General features: G+C 49.1%; 2 protein-coding genes and 1 pseudogene across 3 annotated transcripts in view; all 3 read left to right on the plus strand.

Moving 5' to 3' along the window:
• Positions 1-21,407, plus strand: part of LOC308579770 (uncharacterized protein) — a 41,121-nt gene extending 19,714 nt beyond the window's left edge. Inside the window, 4 exon segments of the mRNA XM_081180704.1 lie at positions 282-304; positions 18,581-18,807; positions 19,814-19,846; positions 20,645-21,407. Coding sequence (XP_081036830.1) covers positions 282-304; positions 18,581-18,807; positions 19,814-19,846; positions 20,645-21,159 — 798 coding nt within the window. The 3' untranslated portion in view covers positions 21,160-21,407.
• On the plus strand, positions 882-4,449 carry LOC308581125 (butyrophilin subfamily 1 member A1-like). Its single transcript, XM_081183618.1, has 3 exons — positions 882-1,401; positions 2,463-2,495; positions 3,288-4,449. The coding sequence occupies exons 1-3, from the start codon at positions 1,251-1,253 to the stop codon at positions 3,806-3,808; spliced, it is 705 nt and encodes a 234-aa protein (XP_081039744.1). The 5' UTR covers positions 882-1,250; the 3' UTR covers positions 3,809-4,449.
• On the plus strand, positions 9,173-14,441 carry LOC308581102 (zinc finger protein RFP-like; annotated as a pseudogene). The gene is made up of 4 exons (XR_014013474.1): positions 9,173-9,672; positions 11,511-11,606; positions 12,240-12,470; positions 13,624-14,441. The product of XR_014013474.1 is annotated as a zinc finger protein RFP-like (transcript).
• Positions 21,408-22,137: the final 730 nt, after the last annotated feature.

The raw sequence follows: 22,137 nt of genomic DNA on the forward strand, positions 1-22,137 counted from the left end.
CAAATGTGAAATTTCCCTAAAATGCTGGTGGATTTTCATAAGGATTTTAAACAAAAATGGCAAACTGATGTGGAAATGTGGAGATAGTGAAATCAGAACAGTTAATAATTTTACACTGGGAAAATAAAAGCTGTGAGAAACCAAAACGGGCTGATTCCGCCATCCCTACCCAAAACCTTGGCATGTGCCAGGCAGACTGACTTCCGAGTGCCAGGGTCTGAGGGGGTCTTCCTAGTGTGGCCTGTGGTGTGCAGTGAATTCCCTTCTCTTTTTCCCTCTAGGATGTGAGAAGGACCTTGCAGAGGTAAGTGGATCTGGCTCATTTCCATTAGCATCACTCTTTGAAGCTGAGATGCAGGAACCTCAGACATGGCCCTCCAGGGGCTGCAGGGGGGAGACTGGAGGACTCACTCCCTGCAACACCTCACAGGTAAAAGTAGAGCCCCCTCTTCTGAACTTGTAGCCCCCCAATTCTCCCTCCAAGGTCAACTGCCTCCTCCCTCCCTCCCCACATCACTTCACACAGGGATGGGGGCTCTTTTCTTTCTCTTGCACTTTCTGCTCATGGACTTTGTGGTAATTTCAAACATCTAGAAGAGAAAGTGCCAAAGATGTTTGGGAAGAGCTTAGGATATACAAATAGATTTCAATGTCCAACTAGAAGCCCCCTAACTCTGCAAACTCAAACCCCTTTGAGGCACAGAGAGAGGGAAGGTCTGTAGGGCTAGAATGGGTGGGTTCTTTTTCTTGGGAGCGTTTCCAGCATGAGAGGATGAAGGTGGTCTGGAGTGGGGGGTGAAAGTCCGGTTGTTTGATGCCTCTGGAGGGAGAATCCCATGGGGCATGGAGTTGGCCCTTCCTGGGTGAGAGACGGGGTGCAAGGAGGGTGGAGGTTGCTCTCCTTGACCACTTGGCAGCTTTGGACATCACTCACATCCTCTGGAGAAGCTCAGGGAGGGAGGGGTTGCAGGCATTCCACCTCAGGGGTTTGGTTCTTAAGTCCTGGCACCTTCCCAGAAAGTTGTTAGGGGGCAGCGTCATTGGAAGCCATGGGAGTCCTCCGGTGGTGTCGCTTGGGGTTACATCCTGTCCCTTGTGCTGTTTAGCATCCTTATGAAGCCACTGACCAGGGCTTGGAGGTGGGTGTCAAGAGATGAAGCTGAATCCTGAAAATTACCTGTTGGGAAATGAACTTCAACTTTGTTCATTTTATTGAGATCTCCTGCAGTAATTAGGGAGACGGGGCCACAATGGGGCCATTCATTGTTTTTCTTTTCACCAGGTATGAGGAAAGAGAGAGTCCAGAGAAGCCACTGGCTTTCCCTCCAGAACTGAGGAACAGGATCTTGGAATCCTGTGATCTAAATCACCTTGTGAAGAATACAATGAAACAATGGAAAGGTAATGAATAATGGCTCCCAGGATTTCACACTGGGAATTCTGTTACTTCTTCAGAACTGAACATGCCAGGCTCTTATTGCATGGAATTGAGTAACCCCAGGATACCTTCCTTCTTGGTGCTCCAGCCTTCATTTCCTGTCCCCCAGAATGGCCCATGTATATTGTGATGCTGGATCCCGTAAAGAAAGCCTGAACCAGAATATAGAGCAAAGTCAGGATTTTTTCCTCCCATGTGCATCTGTTTACAGTTCTACGAAACCTCCTTTTCCTTGTGGTTCCCCGTCTACACAATCTGGGGTTGTCCTTTTGGAGGTTCTCCTGCTCTGAATGGGGTCAAAGGGCATTAAGAAGCCCCCCGTTCCCCCTCTGCCTCCTGCTCAGGCTTCTTTCTCAGCCGTGGAGCCAAGGCCTGAGCCGCCGCCTCCTCAGACGTCCCCCTGCAGCTGCCATATCTAGGGCTTCAGCCTTCAAGATCTCCTGAGAGTTCCCCCATTGAGAGTGGAAGCAAGAGCACATGAGCCCCAAAGGGAACAATTATGCTTGTGAAGAACCTGAAAGATTTGTAGAAGGTTTGTGAGGGTTTCCTTTAGCCTGAGAGCTCTGCCAATTCTTCCTCATTAAACTTTGCTTCTCCTTATGTTTCACAATGTTGGCTTTAATAATTCCCCCCACCACTTTACTTGGGGAAGATGTTAAGGCTGCCTCCATCTCCCCTCTGCCTCCTTTTACGGGATTCCTATTGCTCTGCCTCCCCTCCAGTCCTCCAATGTAGAGCCCAATTTAGGGACAAAGTTCAGAGACCAGCAGGATTCATGCTGAATGTTTTTATTCTGCTATTTGTAAGCTTGCTTTATGATTGCTGTGTTTTAAAGCTTTAGTTATTTTCATAGATTCTTCCTATGATTTTCTTGTTTTTAATTATTTTTTGTACAATTTAATTAATACTTAATAATCGTGCTTGAATTTAAGGATGCCACGTTATGAAGTGTTACTTTTGTATGGAGATTTATTTCTGGTGGAAGAGTGTTGCCCTTACACTTTATATCTTTTTGCTTCCTCAGATGCTCTGTTATACAGAAAACCGATTCAGAAAGGTAAATTTCCAGGGGAGGAACAATTTCACAGGAGGGATGGGGACTGATATTTCATGGGTGTTGAACCGTCTGCTCTGCAGACTTTGGGACCCCCATCAATGGCGTCACTCTGGGTAACAGTCCTCTAGTGGCGTTTGGGTTCTTTCCATGTCCCATGAATGAACTGGGAGAGGGTTTGAAGGCTTGGACTTGGGGCAGAGCTTGTCCCTGCGAAGAGCCTGCACACCAGTCTGAGTTCCTTTCCTGCCTATAGACCAGTGGTGGCAAACCTTCAGAGACCGAGTGCCCAAACTGCAACTGAAAACCCACTTATTTATTGCTAAGTGCCAACACGGCAATTTAACATGAATATTGAGGTTTTAGTTTAGAAAAAAAAAACTCCTATATTAACACCTTTGGTATTAAAATAAAAACACAATAACAGCTTTCAGTGATACAAACAACTTTTTATTGAAAGGTAAAAGTTTGTATTTGGCATACTTTTGAACAATTAATGTGATTTTTGCTGTTGTATGCATGTTGATAATTTGTCTAACCTTGGCTCATACTTTGTAAGTTTGAGAGCAACACATGCAGCACTCAAGTGAAGGAGACTGATTTAAAAACCAACAAGGAAGATATTTATTCTCCAAGGAGTATCAGTCTTGCAAGCGATGCAAAGAAATCCCCTTGATATGAGAGGGAATCTGGGTTTTTGGGGTGTTTTTTATTTATTTATTTATCTGAATGTCCATTTCTGTCTCTCAGCTGACTCTGCCTAATCTTCTCTTTCCCTCATCTTCTCCCCAACAGCAAATGTCACTCTGGATCCAGACACAGCCCATCCTGAACTCATCCTGTCCGAGGATGGGAAAAGCGTGAGACGGGGAGACAAACGTCAAGCGCTGCCTGATAATCCTGAGAGATTCAATGACTGGCCTTGTGTGTTGGGACGTGAGGGATTCACAGCAGGCAGCCATTTCTGGGAAGTCACTGTGGAAAGTGGGGAAGAGTGGGCTTTGGGGGTTGCCAGGAAGTCTGTGGAGAGAAAGGGCATCTTCCCCTTAAGGCCTGAGAGAGGGATTCGGGCTGTGGAGAAGTGGGGAGGGGAATACTGGGCCTGCACCTCCCCTAAATACTCTCCTCTGTCCCTGAGTGAGGAGCCCAGGAGGATCCGGGTGACTCTGGACTATGAAGGGGGACGTGTGTCTTTTTCTGACGCTGACTCAGGAGCCGAACTCTACACGTTCTCAGGAGCCTCGTTCTCTGGAGAGACCCTCCTCCCTTTCTTTGATCTGGGGGGAAATTATAAAACCCACCTCAGGATCTCCTGAGGAGACTAAATCTGCCTCTCAGGCCCAGCAGGAGTTTCTCTCCAGACCAGAGTGACTGACGTAAAAACCATTTACCCGCCCAAAGCAGGTTGGGCAGTTTTCCAAGGGCCCTTTGAGAGGATTCATTCCAGTCAAAATCAGCAGAAATAACAGAACAAAAATGGGTTGCTTTTGCTTTGCGTTTTCCTTCCTTTTCCCAGAATTCCCTCTGCAGCTTACTTCTTAGAGAGACAGACATACTTTTAGGAGTCCTAATAAATTTTCTCACCTTCAATCTTCTTTTCCGTTTGAGATGTCTGATTTGGCAGAGCATGAGGGTTGTGAGTTTGAACCCCAAATTGGCCAAACGTTTCCTGCACTGCAGGGGGTGGGACCAGAGGACCCTCAACTCTGTAATTCTAGGAAACCTTCCTCTCCCCAGAAGACCTCATGCAGCTGTTAAAATTCATGCATCATTGGATTGATAGAGGACTAAAAATGAACCCCTTGACCCACGTCACGCAGGATAGCTGCTCGCTCTGGAGACCTCAGACGGGAAGAAAATGTAAAAGAAATTGAACAAGGCGTCAGCTTCAAATATTGTCTGCAAATACAGCCTCACATTCTTTACACTTTGTCAGAAATAAACCCCATTGCATTGAGCGGGGCTTCTGCCCTGTTATAAATGTGTTTAAGGTTGATGCATTGACGTTCCTTATTTAGAAGCTGTACTGTATATCGGGGGCATCAAATGGGGTGTCCTCTGGATAGTGCTGGACTCTTAATCCAAGGGTCACCAGCTTGAGCGACATGTTGGGCAAAAGATTCCTGCATTGGTTGCCATCTCTGCCTCCAGTGGCAGTGAGTTCCATAGTTCAATTATCTGCTTTTATCTGTCCTGGATCTCCCAACACTCAGCTTCTTGGAGGGCCACGAATTCTAGTGCTATGAGAATCTGCAATGTGGAGCGAATGTGCCCCTGCCTCCCTGCCTCCATCATGGGGACCAGAGCAGGGGGTGGGCAAACCCGCCCCGGGTGTCATCACTGAGAGGGGTGACAAAATGCCAGCTGCTCTCCCTGCCCGTCCATGTCCCGCCCTTGCTCGGGTGCTGTGTGTGTCTGTGTGGCTGTGCTCAAAGCTGTGCTGCTCACGGGGCAAGGCAGCCTCCACTGGGCTTCTCCGTCTTTCCTCTGCTGTTGCTTTAAAGCCTTTCCCTCAAACTCATTATGTGCTAAGGGGGCTTTCCCCCATGTGTTTTCTTCTTTGCCATTCTCACTGTTTTTTCGGGGGGGGGGGTGGTGGTGGTGGTGTTCCTTTTCGTTTCCTGCCTTCCCCCCTCCACCACGTCCCACTCACGCCGCCACCAGGGCTCTAACTCCCAGAAGGCCAGTCGGCTTCAGAAGAAGGAGAAGCCTGCGATCAATATCAGCCCCAGGATCTCCAAATCGATCACGACATCTTGGCCATGCCTGCCCTAGAAATATAGTCCAGGGGTCTTTTTCAAAGAGGGCCAGATTTGATGAAGTGAAGGGTCGTGAGGGCCGCCCAAAGGGCTGAAAAGTTGTTGACCTTTTTTAGGATTGAAGTTGTGGAGGGTTTTTTTTGGGGGGGGGATTTTAATAAACTGCCACAGGGGCTGGCAGGCCAGATTAGGCCCCTGAAACAGACTTTGGACATGCGTGATCTAGTCCAGTGTTTCCCAACCACTGTTCCGCGGCACACTAGTGTGCCGCGAGATGTTGCCTGGTGTGCCGCGAGATGTTGCCTGGAGGGAGGCGGGCGAGTCGGGCGGCGAGAGGCGGGGCGGCGAGGAGAGGCCGCCCAGCGCGGGGCTCTCGCCGTCTGCCTGCCTGGCTGCCTGCGAGCTCGGCGGGCAGCGCCTCCGTCCGCAGCGCCCGCCTCGCGGCTCTCATTCCCTGCCCCTGCCAAAGCTCACCCAGCCAAGCCGCGCTCTCCTTCCTGCCTCGCTTTGCTGCCTCCTCCCCCCCACCCCCAAAGCTTGGAGGTTCCCCGGCAAGGGGGAGGGAAAAAATTGAAACTTACACTTTCATGCGTCCCTCCCGGCGTGACGCTGCACGCTGACGTCACGGGGCTGTAATGGTGGTGTGCCTCGAGATTTTTTTCATCAAACAAGTGTGCCTTTGCCCAAAAAAGGTTGGGAAACACTGATCTAGTCCAACCCTCTGCAATGCAGGAGTATGGAGCTGTCCCATCCTTTTTTACATTTGCTCTCAGCCCTCCTGCTATGTAAACTTACATATCTTCCTCCTAAATTGCATTATGTTGTAAGGACATTTCATAAAATCTTAGAACTGTAAAATTGGAAGGGACCCCAAGAGTCATCTAGTCCAACCCGCTGCAATGCAGGGATCTCAACTAAAGCATCCATGACAGATGGCCGTCCAACCTTGATTCAAACTTCCAAGGAAGGTGAGTGCAAAACCTCCCAAGGCAGCCTGTTGCGCTGTTGAAGGGCTCCTGCTGTCAGAAAGGTTCTTCCTGATGTTTCGTCAGAATCTCCTTTTATGTAACTTAAAGCCATTGTTTTGTGTCCTACCCAGTGTGAGAGCCAGTGTGGTGTGGTGGTTAAGAGCGGTAGTCTCGTAATCTGGGGAACCGGGTTCACGTCTCCGCTCCTCCACATGCAGCTGCTGGGTGACCTTGGGCCAGTCACACTTCTCTGAAGTCTCTCAGCCCCACTCACCTCACAGAGTGTTTGTTGTGGGGGAGGAAGGGAAAGGAGAATGTTAGCCGCTTTGAGGCTCCTGAAGGAGTGAAAGGCGGGATATCAAATCCAAACTCCTCTTCTTCTATCCTCCAGAGCGGGAATAAAGCTTGTTCCATCTTCCATGTGACAGCACTTCAAGTATTTGAAGATGGCTGTCATATCTCCCATCAGTCTCCTATGTTCCTGGCTAAACATACCCAGCTCCTTCAAACACTCCTCATAAGGCTGGGTGTCCAGACCCGTGATCATCTTGGTTGCCCTCCTCTGCACACGTTCCAGCTTGTCAACGTCCTTCATAAATTGTGGTGTCCAAAATTGGACACAGTATTCCAAATGTGGTCTGACTAAGGCAGAATAGAGTGGGACTATGACTTCCCTTGATCTGGACACTATCCTCCTGTTGATGCAGCCTAGAATAGTGTTAGGTTTTTAGCTGCTGCATCACACTGTTGACTCATGTTCAGCTTGTGTTCCACCAAGACCCCTAGATCCTTTTCACATGTACTAAGCCAGGTGTCTCCCATCCTATATGCCTCTTGCTTGTTGGATGGAAGACAGAGAGGGACATGTGCAGAAAGCAGCCCATTCTGATTTAATTTGGATAGAGATGTTACCTAGCTAAAATTTCAGAATCCAAAGCAGGATCAGCAGTTGTGTTGTCCAATATACTGCTAAATAAATAGGAGCAAACCCGTCTCCTTTGCTCTTCTCCCAACGGAAACTAGGCCTGAAATCCTTTACTCACTCATGTAGGAGTAAACCCTATTGAATTGGGGCTTACTGCTAAAAAAATGTAGTATGAACACCGACAACTGGGAAACCCTGGCCTGCGAGCGCTCCAATTGAAGAACAGCCTTTACCAAAGGTGTCATGGGCTTTGAAGACACTCAAACTCAGGACGAAAGGGAGAAACGTGCTGAGAGGAAGGCACGTTTGGCAAACCCTCACCACGATCAACCCCCACCCAGGGACCTTTGTCCCCACTGTGGAAGGATGTGTGGATCCAGAATTGGCCTCCATTCACTTATGGACTCACTGCTAAAACTCTGTTTTGGAAGACAATGTTACTTGGCTATGAGGGATCACCAAAGAAGACGACTTCTGAGTAGACATATACAGGATTGGGGTGTAAACTATTGTGCAACCCCTAATCCCACCCTTTATGAGGAAATGAGGCGTGCTTAACAATGCTTAATATTTACGTAACACATTTTAAAGGATTTTTGGTATGCTCTACAAAGCTCATATTACACCAATGCCTTTATTAGAGAAAATAAAATGTTAGAAAGCAGCTTCCCAGCTTTCAAGGCCTACAGAACAATTCATCAGGTTAGATGATAAACAAAAAAAATTTAAAAAAAAATTGGGGGGGTGAGGAAATTTCCTAAAAAACATTCTCTTTTTTGCAGGGAGATCTTGCTCAACATCTGTGTCTGGATTTTTGCTATTTGGAATATGGCAACCCTACTATGTCTGCAGTGTGCGAATCCACACTGCATTTCCCCCGCGAGCTCTCCTTTCATCCGGAGCATGTAGAGTTTCTCCCCCGTGTGGAGTCTCTGATGAGCAATGAGGCTCTGGCTCCGGTTGAAGGTCTTCCCGCAGTCCGAGCAGATGTACAGCTTCTCTCCCGTGTGGATTCTCCGATGTGTGATGAGGTTCTGGCTCCGGTTGAAGCTGCTCCCGCAGTCGGAGCACTTGTACGGCTTCTCCCCGGTGTGGATGCTCCAGTGCCTGGTGAGGTTCTGGCTCCAGCGGAAGGTCTTCTTTTGCAGGCACCACAGGAGGTCCCGGTGGGTATGCCAGCACCCTCAGGCTGCCACATCAGTCAGCAACCCCCGACTTAAATGAACATTTCTGGCACTCATTTTCCACGGTGTCCTTGTACCTATCTAAACAAGGGGTGGATCTCAAACCCATCTTTCCCCCTCCGCTGTGAGCACGCCTATATCATTGGGCTGTCATACATACGGAATTTCCCAGGATTTGTCTCTTGGAAATAGCGTCCTGGCAGAATTTTCAAAAATCGGTTAAAATGGCCAGAAAAATCAGGACATATGGCGGCTCGAATCAGCAGTGTTGTGGTTTTTTTTTGGCAAATTTCCTAAAAAAGTAGCTTTAAAGCATTCTCTTTTTTTGCGAGATCTTGCGCAACAACATCTGTGTCTGGTAGAGTTGAGCCAAACATCTCCCACTTAGGTTCTGCTGTCCCAGAAAACACCATTTTATATTTTCCACCCTTTTTCATTGTATGGAATACTTTGCACACTGCTTAGAGACAATGGCAATCAAGCTGTATAGAAATGGTTGAGACAAATTAAACGGGGCTGGGAAGTTGCTCAGTGATGCAGCACATGCACTCTGCACATGCTCAGGTGTGCTGTAATCCTTAGCTCGTCGTTACATTCACCCTGCTCAAGGGAACATCCCAGGCCTGCTGCTAAGCGAGATGTTCAATGACCTTCAGCCATTTCCAGTCCCTCAGGAGGAAGCAAGGAACAGGGGTGAATTGGGAGTGTTGTTCCGTTGGCTGTGAGCGACAATGAAGATCCCGCTCTCCATGTGTCAAAAGCATGGGAAGCAATCAAGGAGCATTCACTGCTACTTGAGAAAACATTCAGGATCTGCAGAGATCTTTTTAAAAAAGATCACGTGCTCACTGAGTTTCTGGGTCATTTCCGGGAAGTGAAACTCCCTGTGGCTGAAAACGAAACTCGGGTCTTTGGTGCGGGAGCCATGGCTGCTGCAGGGGGTCCCATCCAGAATCTTTGCGACGAAGCCACGTGCTCCATCTGCCTGGATTACTTCAAGGATCCAGTCACCATTGCAGAGTGTGGGCACAACTTCTGCCGATTCTGCCTGATCCAGTGCTGGGGGGAATCGGAGGCAGAGGCTTCCTGCCCTCAGTGCAGAGAAAGAGTCCAGAGAAGGAGCCTCATCCCCAACAGGCAATTGGCTAATGTGGCTGAAATAGCCCAGAATCTCAGCCTTCAAGAGGGAAAGGAGGGAAAGGAGGAGTCTGCGAGGATCACCAGGAGCCCCTGAAGCTCTTCTGCAAAGTCCACGAAGCCCCCATCTGCCTGGTGTGTGACAGATCGAAGGAACATGAAAATCACAAGGTGATTCCTCTGGAAGAGGCTTTGGAGGAATACAAGGTAGGAGATCCCTGGATCTGGAGGGGGAGAAATAGCTGTGGATTCTACTTGGGAGGTTTCCTTTTTTAATTCTCAGGTCCAAAGTAGGCGTGGCATTAATTGGTGGTTGTTTCTTACATTAAAAGCAGCCAAGGGCAAGCCTGAAGTTTGGGAGGAGGGAGTTGAAGTCTTTCTCTCTTCCAGGGGGACAAAGGGATCTTCCCTTGAAATACTCACAACAGCTTCAAAGATTTGTACTGGGACCGTGGGAGGGAGAGAAAGGGTTAACCTCATCCACATCCCTCAGCAAGGTTGCAAGGGATCAGCTGGGTGGGAAAGGGGAGGAGTGGTGGCCAGGAATTGACCAGATGGTGCAGGATCCTCCCCCCAAGTAACTCTTGGAAGCAGATTTAGGAGTGGGGGTGTGTGTGTGGAAGTGCCTACTGGTGGGGAGCATGCTTATTCTGGGGGTGCTGTGGAGCCTGTGCAATGAGATTTCAGTGGTGGGGTGTGTGTGCGTGTGCTGAGGATCTCCTCCCATCCCAAATGGCAAAGGACTCAGTGATAACAATAATAATAATAATAATAATAATTTATTATTTATACCCCGCCCATCTGGCTGGCCCTCCCCAGCCACTCTGGGCGGCTTCCAAAACAATATTAAAATACCATAATACATCAAACCTTAAAAGTTTCCCTAAAGAGGGCTGCCTTCAGATGTCTTCTAAAAGTCTGGTAGTTGTTGTTCTCTTTGACATCTGGTGGGAGGGCGTTCCACAGGGAGGGCGCCAGTGGTTCAGAGTGGCATCTGCAAAGACCAGGGGGAAAGATGACTTTGCCATGACAACTCAGAATTGGACCTGTGCTATTATACATAAAAAATAAAACCCTCATTCTGGATATGGCCTTAGCCCTTCCTCCTCCTCCTCTTCCGACTTCTCCCTGGGACCTCAAGATGAGAGGCCAGGCTGGGACTTTCCTCGGAGGAGACAAAGGAGCAAGCATGGCTGCCTTTGCTCTTCTCCAGACTAGTTTGTTGCGCTAGAAAACTTTCCCATCCCAGTTCTGCCCTGCTTTTCAACCCGTGTGCTGTGGCACCTGGGGGGCCCTGAATGATGCTCAGGGGTGCTGCTGGCAACACTGGCCTCTGTCCCTCTTTCCTTACCTCCCTCCTGGGATCTCCCAAAGGCTTGCGCAGCTGTTTGTTGCAGCAGCCCTGGCTAGAAGCTCCGCTGGCGAATGGTGCCTCTGGGGCTGGCCAGGGGGTGTGGGCTGCCAGGAGCTGAGGCGGCCTCGGAGGAAGCAAGGAAACTGGCGAGGGGCCCTTGCTGGTGGGAAGGGACAGACAGGCCCCTGTGGGGCAGTGTGAGGAAGCACCTCTCTTTGGGGCAGCTCAGAGACCCAGAGGAGGACTCCTAAGAAGAGAGGAGAGAAGAGGAGGCTGAGAGAGCCCTCCACAAGGGAGGGTGTTTGAGAAAGGGTGAGGGGCTGCAAGATCTGCAAGCAAGGGGGGACCTAACTGGGATCCTGAGCCCCACAGGGACACCACAGAAAGAAGGAAGTTGGTCCAGGGAGCCTTAGACCCAAAAAGGTTGTACTTTTATTTCCTCTAGTAAAGTACAGTGGTACTTTACATCAGGATGAGAACATAAATCGCGTGGCGGCAGCAGCGGGAGGCCCCATTAGCTAAAGTGGTGTTTCAGGTTAAGAACGGACCTCCAGAACAAATTAAGTTCTTAACCCGAGATACCACTGCACTTTGCTATTATAGCAAGGCCACTGGACTCAAGAAGCCTGTATAATATTCATCTCCTCTCTCTGTGTCTCAATAAAACCTAAGTTTCCCTTTTTCTTTTCAGGGAGAGATCTGTCATCGCCTGGAGATTCTGAGGAAAGAGAGAGGGGAAATTCTGGCCTATCAAGCAGCCCTGGACAAGGAAAGCAAAGACCTCCTGGTAAGTGTCTCTCTTATTACTAGGGAGGGAACAAGCACTTGAAGAGTCGAGTCAGGACTGAGGAGGGATGGGGAAATCTGCCTATTTCAACTTCCCCCCATTCTCCTTTTCCATATCAGTTTGTTTGTTTATTTATTATTATGATGAAGGTGGCTACATTCTTGTACAAATATTTTGATATGTACTTTACCCTCATAAATACATTTTTTTGTGAACATTACCTGGCTGGGTCAACCTTGAAAGATTCAGAGGTGTAAATTTCAAAAGATTGTTCTGTTTCAGTCTTTCCTACACCTAAATGGCACCAGCCTGAGCTAAGGGGTGTTTTATGTCCCTGGGTGATCTCTGAACAACTCTGAACTCTGGTTATGCCATGCCCCAAAACATGCAGGGAACATCCATGGCTAGGAAAAAGGTCCTTCCTTTAGGCTGCAGCTCTCTGAAAAATAGAAGTCAACAGAAACAGCAATGGAGAGGGCCTCACCTCAAAATAAAGGTTTACTTCTTTAGTAACTGGAGGTTTCATGTCTCTGAAAAATCAGAAGTGTCCTCCCTGTGGAATTCTCACAATTCTCTTCCTGATGTTTTGAAGGCTGAGCACCTTCCACACTCAGACCTCCTCTTTTCTTGCAGAAATTAACAGAAACGGAGAGGATGAAGACTGTGGAGAAGTTCAGAGAACTGCGCCGGTTCCTGGAAGAACAAGAAAAACGTCTGCTGAATGATGTGGAAGAGGTGGAGAAGGAGATTGCAGGGAGAAGGGATGAGCAGCTGGCCAGACTCTCCAGGAAAATCTCCTCTCTTGAGAGGATCATCCAGGAGATGGAGGAGAAGAGTCAGCAGCCAGCGAGTGAACTCCTGCAGGTAAGATGGTGGCAGGAACAACCAGAGGATCCAGGAAAAGGCTGCCCCTTTCATGTATGCAAGGAGTGCAGGGGCTGAGATGATGGAGCCTCTAGTCAGGTTTGTAATGGACAGGAAGACCCAAGAGACCTGGGATGCTTAACTCACCTGAATGCAGACTAGAGATTCGTCTGTGTTCTTGATGGAACGGGAGCTGATCTTCTGCTCTTTGCTGATGCTTTGTCTCCGAACGCCTTTCACCTGTGGGGGTCTACGTCTGGGATGCGTTCAGGCCTCCTTCCGACATGAGCCAGTCTCTTGACCAAGCTTCTCTTCCCGTTCCCTCCACAAGTTCTGGGTTGATCCCCTTCCCCATGGATACAGATCAGCCCAAAATGGTGCTCAGTCCCAGTGACCAAAGAGCAGGACAGAGGGACTCATCTAGACTGCCGCTTGTCCCACCCCTTTCCTCCAGGAAAACCCGCTGTTTACTGCTGAATTAGAGCAAACCTCAGCCAGGTTTTCTCTGCATTGACGTTTTCTTTGATGTTGCACCAAGGAGCAAGTTTTTCCTGAGGGAAAGCGGCAGGGCAAAGGAAAACCACTTGGACCCGTGTTTTCTGGGCACAGGAAAAGCAGAAGTGTGGGTGAGCCCAAAGAAACACTGACCTATTTTATTACCCCTTGGGAGACATTTTATGCTGCAGGTGCTTTTTAAATTTCCAGGTGGAAAAAAGCATTTGAAATTTGGGGACTTCTATGGAAGACAGTTTAGGACAGTGCCCTGGTAGGATTATCCTGTAGGCTTGCTTACGTCTGAATTGCACAATGCAAACTGGATTAAAGTTATTAAATTATAATCTAAGACTAGAGATGGTGTGAATTGTCTCTTGAACCCACAAATGTGAAATTTCCCTAAAATGCTGGTGGATTTTCATAAGGATTTTAAACAAAAATGGCAAACTGATGTGGAAATGTGGAGATATTGAAATCAGAACAGTTAATAATTTTACACTGGGAAAATAAAAGCTGTGAGAAACCAAAACCAGCTGATTCCGCCATCCCTCCCCAAAACCTTGGCATGTCCCAGGCAGACTGACATCCGAGGGCCAGAGGGGGTCTTCCTAGTGTGGCCTGTGGTGTGCAGTGAATTCCCTTCTCTTTTCCCCTCTAGGATGTGAGAAGGACCTTGCAGAGGTAAGTGGATCTGGCTCATTTCCATTAGCATCACTCTTTGAAGCTGAGATGCAAGAACCTCAGACATGACCCTCCAGGGGCTGCAGGGGGGAGACTGGAGGACTCACTCCCTGCAGCACCTCACAGGTAAAAGTAGAGCCCCCTCTTCTGAACTTGTAGCCCCCCAATTCTCCCTCCAAGGTTCAAGGTCAACTGCCTCCTCCCTCCCTCCCCACATCCCTTCACAAAGGGATGGGGGCTCTTTTCTTTCTCTTGCACTTTCTGTTCATGGACTTTTTGATAATTGCAAACATCTTAAGAGAAAGTGCCAAAGATACTTGGGAAGAGCTTAGGATATACAAATAGATTTCAATGTCCAGCTAGAAGCCCCCCAACTCTGGTAACAGCCCCTTTGAGGCACAGAGGGGGGGGGAAGTCTGTTGGTCTAGAATAGGTGGCTTCTTTTTCTTGGGAGCGTTTCCAGCGTGAGAGGCTGAAGGTGGTCTTGAGTGGGGGGTGAAAGTCTAGTTGTTTCCTGCCTCTGGAGGGAGAATCCCATGGGGCATGGGGTTGTGCCCTTCCAGGGTGAGAGAGGGGGTGAAGGGAGGGTGGAGGTTGTTTTCCTTGACCACTGGGCAGCTTTGGACATCACTCACATCCTCTGGAGAAGCTCAGGGAGGGAGGGGTTGCAGGCATTCCACCTCAGGGGTTTGGTTCTTAAGTCCTGGGACCTTCCCAGAAAGTTGTTAGGGGGCAGCATTGTTTGAAGCCATGGGAGCCCTCCGGTGGTGTCGCTTGGGGTTACATCCTGTCCCTTGTTCTCATAATAATAATAATAATAATAATAATAATAATAATAATAATTTATTATTTATACCCCGCCCATCTGGCTGGGCCTCCCCAGCCACTCTGGGCGGCTTCCATAAAAACCAAAAATACAATAAAATATCACACGTTAAAAACTTCCCTGAACAGGGCTGCCTTAAGATGTCTCCTGAATGTCAGATAGTTGTTTATCACTTTGACATCTGCTGGAAGGGCGTTCCACAGGGCGGGCGCCACTACCGAGAAGGCCCTCTGCCTGGTTCCCTGTAGCTTTGCTTCTCGCAATGAGGGAACCGCCAGAAGGCCCTCGGCGCTGGACCTCAGCGTCCGGGCAGAATGATGGGGGTGGAGACGCTCCTTCAGGTATACTGGACCGAGGCCGTTTAGGGCTTTAAAGGTCAGCACCAACACTTTGAATTGTGCTCGGAAACGTACTGGGAGCCAATGCAGGTCTTTCAAGACCGGTGTTATATGGTCTCGGCGGCCGCTCCCAGTCACCAGTCTAGCTGCCGCATTCTGGATTAGTTGTAGTTTCCGAGTCACCTTCAAAGGTAGCCCCACGTAGAGTGCATTGCAGTAGTCCAAGCGGGAGATAACCAGAGCATGCACCACTCTGGCGAGACAGTCCGCAGGCAGATAGGGTCTCAGCCTACGTACCAGATGGAGCTGGTAAACAGCTGCCCTGGACACAGATTTGACCTGCGCCTCCATGGACAGCTGTGAGTCCAAAATGACTCCCAGGCTGCGCACCTGGTCCTTCAGGGGCACAGTTACCCCATTCAGGACCAGGGAATCCTCCACACCTGCCCGCCTCCTGTCCCCCAAAAACAGTACTTCTGTCTTGTCAGGATTCAACCTCAATCTGTTAGCCGCCATCCATCCTCCAACCGCCTCCAGACACTCACACAGGACCTTCACCGCCTTCACTGGTTCTGATTTAAAAGAGAGGTAGAGCTGGGTATCATCCGCATACTGATGAACACCCAGCCCAAACCTCCTGATGATCTCTCCCAGCGGCTGCATGTAGATGTTAAAAAGCATGGGGGAGAGGACAGAACCCTGAGGCACCCCACAAGTGAGAGCCCAGGGGTCTGAACACTCATCCCCCACCACCACTTTCTGAACACGGCCCAGGAGGAAGGAGCGGAACCACTGTATGACAGTGCCCCCAGCTCCCAGCCCCTCAAGACGGTCCAGAAGGATGCTATGGTCGATGGTATCGAACGCCGCTGAGAGATCCAGCAGAACTAGGAAACAGCTCTCACCTTTGTCCCTAGCCCGCCGGAGATCATCAACCAGTGCGACCAAGGCAGTTTCAGTCCCATGATGAGGCCTGAATCCCGACTGGAAGGGATCCAAATGGTCCGCTTCTTCCAGGCGTGCCTGGAGTTGTTCGGCAACCGCTCGCTCAATCACCTTGCCCAGGAATGGAAGATTTGAGACTGGGCGATAGTTGGCCATCGTGGCCGCATCTAAAGATGGTTTTTTAAGAAGCAGTTTAATAACCGCCTCTTTCAGCGGGTCTGGGAAGGCTCCCTCACGGAGGGAAGCATTCACCACCCCACGAAGCCCATCGCCCAGTCCTTCCCGGCTAGCTTTTATAAGCCAGGATGGGCAAGGATCCAGGAGACAGGTGGTTGGTTTCACTCGTCCAAGCAGCCTGTCCACATCCTCGGAGGTAACAGATTGGAATTGATCCCACTCAACTTGACTAGACAGAACTCTAGCACTCTCCCGCCCCGGCCCTGCTCCCACGGTGGAGTCTACTTCTTCCCGAATCTGAGCGATTTTATCTGCAAAAAACTTTGCAAAATCATTGCAGGAGAACATGTGGCCCGTACTGGGCCCCGATGTTGCAGGTGGTTCCGCTAAATTGTGAACCACCTGAAAAAGTCTCCTGCTGCTGTTTTCTGCAGATGCAATAGAGGCGGTGAAGAAATTCTTCTTCGCCGTCGCTATCGCCACTTGGTAGGCTCGACGTTGAGCTCTAACCTGTGTCCGGTCAGATTCGGAATGAGTTATCCGCCACCGGCGCTCTAGCCGTCTCAACGATTGTTTCATTGCCCTCAGATCCGTGGAAAACCACGGGGCTGTCCGGGCTCCATGCAATCGGAGAGGGCGCTTCGGAGCCAAACAGTCAATAGCCCTGGTTAACTCCACATTCCAGCGGGCCACCAGGGAATCGGCTGAAAGGCCATCAACATGGGATAAAGTATCCCCTACCACTCTCTGGAAACCATTTGGATCCATTAAGTGGCGGGGGCGGACCATCCGAATTGGTCCCACCTCCCTGCAGAGGGGAAGGGTCGCGGAGAAGTCCAGTTGCACCAGGAAGTGATCTGACCATGGCACTTCTTTCGTTTCGCTTTTACTTAGTGTCAGATCACCAACATCCATAGAGGTAAACACCAGGTCCAAGGCATGTCCACGGCTGTGGGTTGGGCCAGACTTATTCAGGGACAGCCCCAAGGAGGCCATGCTTTCCACGAAGTCCCGAGCGGCCCCTTGTAAGGTCGTGTCGGCATGGATGTTAAAATCCCCTAGGACAACCAAGCTAGGTGTCTCCAGGAGAACATCCGCCACGACCTGAAGCAGCTCGGGCAGGGAATCCTTGGTGCAGCGGGGAGGTCGGTACACCAAAAGGAATCCTGTACTGCCCCTATTGCCCAACTTCCAGAACATGCACTCAGAAAACTGGGTCTTCCCAATAGGACGCCTGGTGCAAACTAATGACTTCCTAAAAATCACTGCAACCCCCCCTCCCCGCCCATGTGACCTGGGTTGCTGTGCGTAAGAGAAACCTGGTGGACAAGCAGCGGCAAGGACAGGCCCATCTGCTTCATCCAACCAAGTCTCTGTTACACATGCCAGGTCAAGTCCTCCATCCACGATCAAGTCATGGATGGCAGTGGTCTTATGAATCATTGACCTGGCATTGCACAGCAGCACCTTCAGGTCATGTGGGTATCCCTTGCTGATTCTAGTATCCATCCGGTCAGGACCAGACCCGGAGGCAGGGATAGTCCTCAGACAACGACTAAACCTGCCTCCTCTGTAATGACATGGTCTGGTCTTAGCGTAACTCCTCCTCCTACCCGTGATCACTGAGATCGGTTGTCCCAGTGCATCCCCCCCTGTGGAACATGCCCCAGCCATTTTGTGGGCTGGGGCCCACTCCCCGGCAGCCCTGACCCCTCCCCCTAAAAACAAAATAACACCTTAAACAAACAAACAAAACCAATAAAACAATACAAACAAAAAAAATGTAAAAATTACAAAAACATCAAATTAATAATAATAATAAAAATTCCCCAAGCCCAACCAAACATCAATCCCACCCCCACCCCCCACATACAAAAAATCCAGAGAAAATTTTTAAAAACATTTTAAAAACACTCTGTGCCTCTCCGGCAGTAACAACTGTCCTAGTGAGGCCTGTCAGGCCCCGCCCTGGGCCAGGTGGTAAGTGGCAGGGAGGAGCAGGGCCCTCAGCACTCACTCAGGGGACTCCTCCTGGGCAGCAGGCAGCAAGCAGCACGCAGTCCTTATGAGGCCCCAGGCCCCGCCCCAAGCCAGATGGTAAGTGGCAAGAGCAGGGCCCTCAAGCACTCACTCAGGGAGTCCTCCTGGGCAGCAGGCAGCAAGCAGCACACAGTCCTTGTGAGGCCCCAGGCCCCGCCCCAGGCCAGATGGTAAGTGGCAAGAGCAGGGCCCTCAAGCACTCACTCAGGGAGTCTTCCTGGGCAGCAGGCCGCAAGCAGCACGCAGTCCTTATGAGGCCCCAGGCCCCGCCCCAAGCCAGATGGTAAGTGGCAGGAAGGAGCAGGGCCCTCAGGCACTCACTCAGGGGACTCCTCCTGGGCATAGAATCATAGAATCATAGAATCATAGAGTTGGAAGAGACCACAAGGGCCATCAAGTCCAACCCCCTGCCAAGCAGGAAACACCATCAGAGCACTCCTGACATATGGTTGTGAAGCCTCTGCTTAAAGACCTCCAAAGTAGGAGACTCCACCACACGCCTTGGCAGCAAATTCTGTTTAGCATCCTGTTCTGTTTAGCATCCTTACGAAGCCACTGACAGCCGTCCTCAGGGGTTTTGGACTGAGGTCTCATCTGTGGTGGAAATAAACCTGTTGGGAAATAAACTTCCACTTTGTTCATTTTATTGAAATCACCTGCAATAATTGGGGAGATGGGGCCACAATGGGACCATTCATTGTTTTTCTTTTCACCAGGTATGAGGGAAGAGAGAGTCCAGAGAAGCCACTGGCTTTCCCTCCAGAGCTGAGGAACAGGATCTTTGAATCCTGTGATCTAAATCACCTTGTGGAGAATACAATGAAACAATGGAAAGGTAATGAATAATGGCTGCCATGATTTCACACTGGGAATTCTACTATTTCTTTAGAACTGAACATGCCAGGCTCTTATTTCATGGATTTGAGTAACCCCAGGATACCTTCCTTCTTGGTGCTCCAGCCTTCATTTCCTGTTCTCCAGAATGGCCCATGTATATTGTGACGCTGGATCCTGTAAAGAAAGCCTGAACCAGAGTGTAGAGCAAAGTCAGGATTTTTTCCTCCCATGTGCATCTGTTTACAGTTATACGAAACCTCCTTTTCCTTGTGGTTCCCTGTCTGCACAATCTGAGTTTGTCCTTTTGGAGGTTCTCCTGCTCTGAATGGAGTCAAGGGGCATTAAGAAGCCCCCAGTTCCCCCTCTGCCTCCTGCTCAGGCTTCTTTCTCAGCCGTGGAGCCAAGGCCTGAGCCGCCTCCTCCTCAGACGTCCCCCTGCAGCTGCCATATCTAGGGCTTCAGCCTTCAAGATCTCCTGAGAGTTCCCCCATTGAGAGTGGAAGCAAGAGCACATGAGCCCCAAAGGGCACAATTATGCTTGTTAACAATCTGAAATATTTGTAGAAGGTTTGTGAGGAAGGGCTTCCTTTTGCCTGAGAGCTCTGCCAATTCTTCCTCATCAAACTTCACTTCTCCTTATATTTCACAATTTTGGCTTTAATGATTCCCCCCACCACTTTACTTGGGGAAGATGTTAAGGCTGCCTCCATCTCCCCTCTGCCTCCCCTCCAGTCCTCCAATGTAGAGCCCAATTTCAGGCACAAAATTCAGAGACCATTAGGATTTATGCTGAATATTCTTATTCTGCTATTTAAGGTTTTAGTTATTTTCATAGATTCTTCCTATGATTTTCTAGTTTTAAATTTTTTTGTACTATTTAATTAATATTTAATAATTGTACTTCAATTTAAGGATGCCACATTATGAAGTGTTACTTTTTTATGGAGATTTATTTCAGGTGGAAGAGTGTTGCCCTTACACTTTATATCTTTCTGCTTCCTCAGATGCTCTGCTATTCAGTGAACAGATTCAGAAAGGTAAATTTCCAGGGGAGGAACAATTTCACAGGAGGGATGGGGACTGATATTTCATGGGTGTTGAACCATCTGCTCTGCAGACTTTGGGACCCCCATCAATGGCGTCACTCAGGGAAACAGTCCTCTAGTGGTGTTTGGGTTCTTTGTCTGTCCCATGAATGAACTGGGAGGGAGGTTGAAGGTTTGGATTGGGGGCAAAGCTTGTCCCTGCGAAGAACCTGCCCACCAGTCTGAGTTCCATTCCTGCCTATAGACCAGTGGTGGCAAACCTTTAGAGACCGAGTGCCCAAACTGCAACTGAAAACCCACTTATTTATCGCTAAGTGCCAACACGGCAATTTAACATGAATATTGAGGTTTTAGTTTAGAAAAAAAACCTCCTATATTGACACCTTTAGTATTAAAATAAAAACACAATAACAGCTTTCAGTGATACAAACAACTTTTTATTGAAAGGTAAAAGTTTGTATTTGGCATACTTTTGAACAATTAATGTGATTTTTGCTGTTGTATGCATGTTGATAATTTGTCTAACCTTGGCTCAGGCTTTGTAAGTTTGAGAGCAACACATGCATCACTCAAGTGAAGGAAACTGATTTAAAAACCAACAAGGAAGATATTTATTCTGATGAAAGACTCCAAGGAGTCTCAGTCTTGCATGCAATGCAAAGAAATCCCCTTGATATGAGAGGGAATCTGGGTTTTTGGGGTGTTTTTTACTTATTTATCAGAATGTCCATTTCTGTCTCTCAGCTGACTCTGCATATTCTTCTCTTTCCCTCATCTTCTCCCCAACAGCAAATGTCACTCTGGATCCAGAAACAGCCCATCCTGAACTCATCCTGTCCGAGGATGGGAAAAGCGTGAGAAGGGGACACAAACCTCAAGCCCTGCCTGATAATCCTGAGAGATTTAGCCACAAGATTTGTGTGTTGGGACGTGAGGGATTCACAGCAGGCAGACATTTCTGGGAAATCACTGTGGGAAGTCGGGAAGAGTGGGCTTTGGGGGTCGCCAGGATGTCTGTGGAGAGAAAGGGCATCTTCCCCTTAAGGCCTGAGTGGGGGATCTGGGCTGTGGAGAAGTGGGGAGGGGAATACTGGGCCTGCACCTCCCCTTTTTACTCTCCTCTGTCCCTGAGGGAGCCCAGGAGGATCCGGGTGACTCTGGACTATGAAGGGGGACGTGTGTCTTTTTCTGACGCTGACTCAGGAGCCGAACTCTACACGTTCTCAGGAGCCTCGTTCTCTGGAGAGACCCTCCTCCCTTACTTTGATCTGTGGGAAAATAAAACCCACCTCAGTATCTCCTGAGGAGACGAAATCTGCCTCTCAGGCCCAGCAGGAGTTTCTCTCCAGAGTGACCGACATAAAAACCATTTACCCGCCAAGAGCAGGTTGGGCAGTTTTCCAAGGGCCCTTTGAGAGGATTCATTCCAGTCAAAATCAGCAAAAATAACCAAACAAAAATGGGTTGCTCTCACTTTGCATTTTCTTTCCTTTTCCCAGGAGAGAGAGACAGTCATACTTTTAGGAGTCCTAATAAATTTTCTCACCTTCAATCTTGTTTTCCGTTTGAGATGTCTGATTTGGCAGAGCATGAGGGTTGTGAGTTTGAACCCCACATTGGCCAAACGTTTCCTGCACTGCAGGGGGTGGGACCAGAGTCCCTCACAACTCTGCAATTCTAGGAAACCTTCCTCTCCCCACAATGCCTTATGCAGCTGTGAAAATGCATGCATCATTGGATTAATAGAGGACTAAAAATGAACCCCTTGACCCACGTCACGCAGGATAGCTGCTCGCTCTGGAGACCTCAGACGGGAAGAAAATGTAAAAGAAATTGAACAAGGCGCTGGCTTCAAATATCCTCTGCAAATACAGCCTCACCTTCTTTACAGTTTGTCAGAAATAAACCCCATTGCATTGAGTGGGGCTTCTGCCCTGTTAAACTTTGTGTTTAGGGTTGATGCGTTGACGTTCCTTATTTACAAGCTGGATTCTGTACTGTATATCGGGGGCATCAAATGGGGTGTCCTCTGGATAGTGCTGGACTCTCAGTCTAAGGGTCACCAGCTGGAGCACCATGTTGGGCAAAAGATTCCTGCATTGGTGGCCATCTCTGCCCCCAGTGGCAGTGAGTTCCATAGTTCAATTATCTGCTGCACAATGAAATGCTTTTATCTGTCCTGGATCTCCCAACACTCAGCTTCTTGGAGGGCCACGAATTCTAGTGCTATGAGAATCTGCAATGTGGAGCGAATGTGCCCCTGCCTCCATCATGGGGACCAG

This window comes from Podarcis bocagei, assembly GCF_964188305.1.
Source record: "Podarcis bocagei genome assembly, chromosome: 2".
Classification (NCBI taxonomy): domain Eukaryota; kingdom Metazoa; phylum Chordata; class Lepidosauria; order Squamata; family Lacertidae; genus Podarcis; species Podarcis bocagei.

What these genes read in the sequence shown, in the direction of transcription:
- LOC308581125 (XM_081183618.1), top strand. Translation starts at nt 1,251, where the DNA reads ATGGGGCCATTCATTGTTTTTCTTTTCACCAGGTATGAGGAAAGAGAG. An exon ending in TACAATGAAACAATGGAAAG is followed by an intron (nt 1,402 to 2,462) that starts GTAATGAATAAT and finishes TTGCTTCCTCAG; the next exon opens with ATGCTCTGTTATACAGAAAA. An exon ending in CAGAAAACCGATTCAGAAAG is followed by an intron (nt 2,496 to 3,287) that starts GTAAATTTCCAG and finishes TCTCCCCAACAG; the next exon opens with CAAATGTCACTCTGGATCCA.